Source organism: Poecilia reticulata, linkage group LG2 (assembly GCF_000633615.1).
Source record: "Poecilia reticulata strain Guanapo linkage group LG2, Guppy_female_1.0+MT, whole genome shotgun sequence".
NCBI classification, from domain to species: domain Eukaryota; kingdom Metazoa; phylum Chordata; class Actinopteri; order Cyprinodontiformes; family Poeciliidae; genus Poecilia; species Poecilia reticulata.
Window position 1 is genome coordinate 20922238 of NC_024332.1, and position 6794 is coordinate 20929031.

General features: G+C 43.6%; 1 protein-coding gene across 2 annotated transcripts in view; it reads right to left on the reverse strand.

Moving 5' to 3' along the window:
* Nucleotides 1-5736, reverse strand: part of nhej1 (nonhomologous end-joining factor 1) — a 10556-nt gene extending 4820 nt beyond the window's left edge. The window contains exons 1-5 of one of the 2 annotated variants that reach the window (XM_008396403.1): nucleotides 5533-5736; nucleotides 4578-4774; nucleotides 4068-4277; nucleotides 3863-4001; nucleotides 3314-3372 (exon numbers count right to left, since the gene is read on the reverse strand). In XM_008396403.1, the coding sequence (XP_008394625.1) occupies nucleotides 3314-3372; nucleotides 3863-4001; nucleotides 4068-4277; nucleotides 4578-4766 (597 nt within the window). In that variant the 5' untranslated portion in view covers nucleotides 4767-4774; nucleotides 5533-5736. The other variant, XM_017303774.1, reaches the window with a different exon arrangement.
* Between the last annotated feature and the right edge of the window lie 1058 nt (nucleotides 5737-6794).

Here is a 6794-nt window from a genome sequence, read left to right on the forward strand (position 1 = left end):
ACTGGGACACCAGATCCCAGACTAGTTCCCCACTGGGACACCAGATCCCCACAGGGACACCGGATCCCAGACTAGTTCCCCACAGGGACATCAGATCCCCACTGGGACATCAGATCCCCTGGGGACACCGGATTCCCACTGGGACACTGGATCCCCACTGGGATACCGGATCCCAGACTAGTTCCCCACTGGGACATCAGATCCTCACTGGGACACTGGATCCCCACTGGGATACCGGATCCCAGACTAGTTCCCCACAGGGACATCAGATCCCCACTGGGACATCAGATCCCCTGGGGACACCAGATTCCCACTGGGACACCAGATTCCCACTGGGACACCAGATTCCCACTGGGACACCAGATTCCCACTGGGACACTGGATCCCCACTGGGATACTGGATCCCAGACTAGTTCCCCACTGGGACATCAGATCCCCACTGGGACACTGGATCCCCACTGGGATACCGGATCCCAGACTAGTTCCCCACTGGGACATCAGATCCCCACTGGGACACCAGATCCCCACTGGGACACCAGATCTCCATTGGTTGAATCAGAACTTCATAAAATCCAGAATTAGCTACAAAAGCTAATCTATTGGATGCTGCAGGAACTGATTGGCTGAAACCCCAGGAGTGGAGATCAGGAAGATCAGTGGTGGCAACGCTAACCCTACAGCACATAAACATTAGTTCCACTAACATACTACAACAACACAATATTTATCAGAACCTAATGCTAAGAATTAAATTCAACTGTGTTGAATTTATGAATATGTGTGAATTTTTCTTGCTATTTGTTAAACTCATGTACGTGTTTCATTCTTCTATGAACCTCATTTGTTAGTTTCTTGCTATTTGTTCAAAGAAAACATCAGAGGAAACAGAACTGCTGCCTACTTCAAAATAAGAATATGAATATAAACATCTAACTTTTTGGATTTTTAACAGTCAACCAATTTTCAACACAGGTCCAGTAAATTAACGCTTATTTTCTGTATAAATACATTTAAGGAAGCTAAGGAAGCTAAAATGCTAACCTAAAACTAGCTCTGCTATTAGAGCATTAGCAAAAGTGTTCCCAACAGTGAGGTCGACTGTAGCTGTTAGCTTGTGCCGTTTCCTCTGTGCGTATTGGTGCATGTTAAGTTATATTTTATGAACTATTAAAACAGGAAGCTAGCAGCGTTTTAATAGGATCATAGTGTATTAGCACGCTGCTGTGCTTCCTGACCTTCTTGGATACCACAGAGATGTCTGTCCTGTTAGCATTAAAGGCTAACAGGACATAGCTTACTCTATGTCATAAGCCAGCATTGGCGAGCGCAAACTTCTGTCCTCCAGGAAGTCGGTGAATGTTTCACTTCCTGTGTCTTTCAGAGTAAAGTTGTGGTCAGGAATCACGACTCAGCACTTTGAGGCCTATTCAAAGTCTGTAACTGAGATATTTCCAGATATCCTCACAACCAGAACCGGTCTGTTCTGGTCCGGACAAAGATAGGGACGCCCCAACACACACACACACACACACACACACACACACACACACACACACACACACACACACACACACACACACACACACCCCTACTGTAGAAGCTGGTTTGATCCTGAAAGCATCAGACCTGTGTCTCTGTCCTCCAGCTTTAGCCGCAGTGTGTGTAAATAAGTGTGTGTGTGTCAGCCAGACTATTTCCACCCGTGTAAATGTTGACCTGCGCTGGGCGGGGTGTTTGTGTGGCGGCCGGTGGGGAAACGCAGCAGAAAATAAAAGCAGCAGCTCCTGTCATCAGGCAGTCTTTCCGCCGTGCGCCTGCCCTGCGCTCCCCTCGCTGTGGGAAACGAAAGCCACAAGGGGAACAAACAGTCGCTGATGAGGCCGCGCACAAATAACCGAAAATGTCAAAAAGCTTCAGCTGTGAGGGGAAAACACAGCAGCTGAAAGAAGCTGGAGGTTAAAAACGCTGCTGAGAATCCGACAGAATTCATCCCAGACTGAAACAATCACAGCACACTAAGCTACATTTATGTACTTCTAAATTATAATAACAATAATACTGTTACTGAGATAAACCTATAACAGTGTTATTAAAAATACATTTACAGAATCTCTTCAAATTAAAAAAGTTTTCTTTTTCTTTTCTAACACAACAAAATGTGTATTTCTGATGGATTTCATTATTTTATATATGGAAGCTGAACATGTTTTTAACAACTTTTAAATTAATTAAGGAAACGTAAATAGAACAATATTTCTGAAAACAGATCAATTATCTATGTATTAAAATTATTAATTAATAACGAATAATTTGAAAATGCTATTTTAAAAAAAATAAGATTTTCCAATTTTTTTATGACATCCAGATTAAAACAAAAAATTTGCTAAAAGGCATTTTCTTTGCAAATCAAAACAAATTATATAAATAAATTACATTCATTCAAAGTTTAATAAAGTAATGAATGTGATTTATTTTAATCCTGAAAACGTTACAGAGCTGAAACAAGGTGGCGCTAGAGATCCTATAAATTCACTAATAAATGATCAATGAGGAGAAAAATAACTTCATGCAGAAGTAATTTGCATGAATTACTTTATCTTTAAGTAATTTATGCACCTCTGACCTGTTTCAGATCAGAGGTGGTTGGCATGGAGACAAACAACACAAACAAAGTCAGCAAATGGCTGACACTCTGGCCCCAACCTGATAAATACATCACATACAAGCTAAACGCCTCTGATTCACACGCGCGCACACACACGCACACACACACACACACACACACACACACTCCGCTCCAGCCAATGGCTGATCTTCCAGTCTCAGTGACATTTCTCCCAGAAACTTTTATTTCGGTTTGGAGTCTGGTTTTCACAGAACCTGATCAGACCAGACTGGACTGTACCGCATCTGACCGGATCAGCCCGAATACCGAATGTCTTGCAGCTAGAATAGAGCTAACAGAATCTTCCTGCTTACAGGATCTTTAAGAAAAATGTTAAGAAATGAAAAATGTTACAAAAAAATTCCCAGATTTTCTTTTGTTTTTTGGATCAAAAATCGATCAAATCTCCACAGATTCTTTATAATTACTGAATCAAGTCAGAAGGAGAAAACTGAACAGAGTGGTTGTCATGACGATTTTAACAGAGCGGCGTGAAGCACAGGGTCAGCAGGGAGATGAGACATTTCACATCTGGACGCAGCAAACACACCTGGCTCCAGAGAGCCGCTCTGATTGGCTGGCAGCAGCTGAGCTTCAGCTGTCTGGAGGCTAATGCAGAAGCAGCAGTCTGTGTCGCTGAGCTCTTACCTTCTGAATGAAGTCCTCTGTGTAGAGCTGTTTGTTGAAAACATCCGTCTGCAGGCGCTCTGCCATTAAAATCACAGAAATTGCCATCAAATATCAAATTCAATGATCACAGCTGAGATCATTAAAGACTTAATTCAGTTAATTTCATACATAATAAGAACATAAATAGTACCATAATTATTTTTGATCAGCTGCTGGCTTTACAAATAATTAATATATTCATCTAGATGTTAAATTATTGCTTGGATGTGCAGTTCTGCAACGTAAAGTTCATGTTTCATCATATTTTGATTGTTTCTTTATGAAAGAGCAGACAACAGACGGGGAGCGCTGCCACTGCCCCAAACAGATAGCTTTAGGAAAGGGGCGGGGCTCTCTTCATCCACCAATCACAGCGCTTCTCTATTGGACGGTAAAACTGGTTAAGTGTTGGTCACTTYCTGTCTGGGTGTGTTGGTCACTTCCTGTCTAGGTGTCTTGGTTACTTCCTGTCTGGGTGTGTTGTCTGTTTGTGTTGGTCACTTCCTGTCTGTRTCTCTGTCTTGCTACCTCTGCTGAGCGTGGCTCCGTTCTCCCGGTAGTCCTGGATCTCCTCGTCCTTCCTGGCCAGCAGCTCTCCCAGCTCCTCCACCTGCCTGTGCATCAGGCGGCTCATGGCCAGCAGGGGGCGCACCAGCTGAGCGCACACCTGAGAAGCACAGAGCAGTTAAGGCATAGCTGCAGCTGCCGTGTTTCTAGATGTTCTGCGGCTCACCAGAGACACAGGAGCGGGGCCGCAGTGGAACTCCCAGTGGAACGGCAGGCCAGCCAGCTCACTCTTCAGCTTCAAGGTCACGGCCCCGTCACGCCGCCACACACACATCTGGGCCTCGCCGCTGCCTCCCCCCGACAGCCAGGGCTCAGCCGCCTCACGCAGGTGGGAGAAGAAGGCCTGGACGGCGGCGCGCAGACGCCGGTTCAGCTCCTKGAGGGCAGAGGCAGGTCTYTCATCATCATCTGCCGTAAGGTCACCRTACCAACAATGTAGGGTCACCGTACCTACACCATAAGGTCACCGTACCTGTGCCATAAAGTCACATAATGTGTTCCTACACCATAAGGTCACCGTATCTACAACATAAGGTCACTGTACCTACACCATGAGGTCACCGTACCTGTGCCGTAAGGTCACTGTTCCTACACCATAAGGTCACTGTACCTACACCATWAGGTCACCGTACCTGTGCCGTAAGGTCACCGTACCTACACCATAAGGTCACCGTACCTGCGCCCGACGCTCAATGGCCGCTGCATCCATCCGCTCCTCCCACACGCCCTGCATGTCGGTCAGCAGGATGTGGTACTCTGCGTCGCCGAACCAGCTCTTGACCAGCAGCTGGCAGCTGTCGATACAGACAGGAAGCCAGGGCTGCTGGAGGAGGAAGTCRTCAGCTGGATCTGCTCTGGGATTCATCGCCAAACCTTAACGAGGAGGAGCACACAACCAAAAATTAGTCATCACCAATTAATCACAATTGGTAAATTAAAATGAGGTCAATAATTTCCATTTTGATGACTAATATTATTTGACTGCCTATTTTGTTTCCAGACTYTATATTCTATGTCTTTCATGGTTTTGGTCCTGTGTGTTTTTATAAAATTAAAGTTTATTGGTCTTGGAGAGAGTGAAAACTTGAAAATAAGATATCATAGGTCATATCGGATTAATTCTTGGGACAATGTATAGTCCAGCAACATTTGTTATTGAGACAATGAGTGTGTCTCATTTTCAAACTCCTTAATGAATTCTAACTTATGAAGCCCATATATAAGAAAACCTTCACTGTAAATCCAGCTTTTCCAGGCCACACCAACCCACAAATAGCTCGTTTTCAGGAAAATAAGTGAAAGGTTTCTTGTTAATTAATAATTAATAGAGGCTGACTMGTTTACAGCTGAAAAATAAACGCGCCMGTTCTGTGAGTTTATGATGTACACAGARAGACACCTGAAGGACTCAAGGAAAAAATCCTAGAAAAGTAATCACCCACCATGTTTCGTTTAAAAATCCATGACTTTTCCACTTTAATCGTTTTATCTCCACGGCCAAAACAGAAACAGCTTTTATATCAAATTAAATTAAATGAACGAATACTTGACTCTAATTCGGCATCACTTTCCAAACGCACATTTAGAAATACATGAGCTTTTTTAGTTATAAATCCCCCAAATTAACCTACCTTTGATATATGTAGAGAGGGAGCTAAAGGGGGCTTTTACTTGTTTTTAAATGTTATTACACATATCTAAGACTTATTCTGCTAAAACAAGTAATAACACATTAACATAGATTAATAAACGCGTAAAAACCAGAGTTTTCCTTAAAAAATGACTTAAGTTTCTAAAAGAACCGCAACCGGTTGTTGTTGACAAATTTCCCACACCGAAAAGAAACACGGACTCGGACTCCAAAGGTTCCGGTTTATAACGCCGTGGCTTTATCGCCACCAGCTGGTGTAAATGGTGGATTGCTCCAATAAATTAATTTAAACTAATAATTTAATTAAAATATGTTGTAGGCATAAAAGTATGTTTTTCCTTAATACTGTGGCTAACAGTATGCTTTACTGTAACACTGGGGTTAACAGTATGCTTTACTATGACACCACCAACAACGGGCTCTTTCCCTTCAGAGACAACATCATTAATAGAGCTTTGGAGGGAACGTCACACACTCTTGGTGAGAGAAAAGAGACGAGAATAAAAAGCTGATAACATCTGGAATAAACTTGGCTCCATTCAGCCCTGACAGCTGCCAGGTCATGTGATTTATTCCAGGGAAACAGAAACTCGGGCGCGGTTCTCTCTGGGTGAGCCGCCCTTGCCCCGCAGCTGGATCTGGATTCATTTGGACCTTCAGGGTTGACATGGATGGAGAGAAGAAGAGCTCAGGCTGCACACAACCAGAGAGCAGGTAGTTCACCCACTCATTGTTCTGTTGTTGCTGTAGCGCTATGTTACATCTTTCATTTTCTCGCAGGATTTCTGACAAGTCCTTTTTAGGCGTGCAGCTGAAAAGTTCTGCTAAGTTGTGAAAGCTGCAGAGTCAATGTGAGTTTAGAGAAAGTTAAATAGTTCAGTCAGATCTGATGACAGAGACGGTGACTCAGACCAGGAAGTAACATTTTTCATCATCTGTTGGGCTGAAATGGTTCTTCTGGTTCAACTATCAGCCGTTCTGATTGGCCAGTGCGCTGCCCAGGCTGGTCACCATGGCAACGGGCCAAGGCTTCCTGGACTCCGAGAAAGATGAGGGAGTGATGTTTATCCAGGATAAATTATAACGAACCCATGAACAGATCCACAGATCGATCAGGTGAACCACGGATTGATTCTTCAAGCTTTCTTCAAATATTCTAGATCTATTAACGAATCAGATGAATGCTCTTCAGTCCGTCACGTTTTCTTCTCTCCAGTAGAAGAAAATGACTCTGTTGTCAAT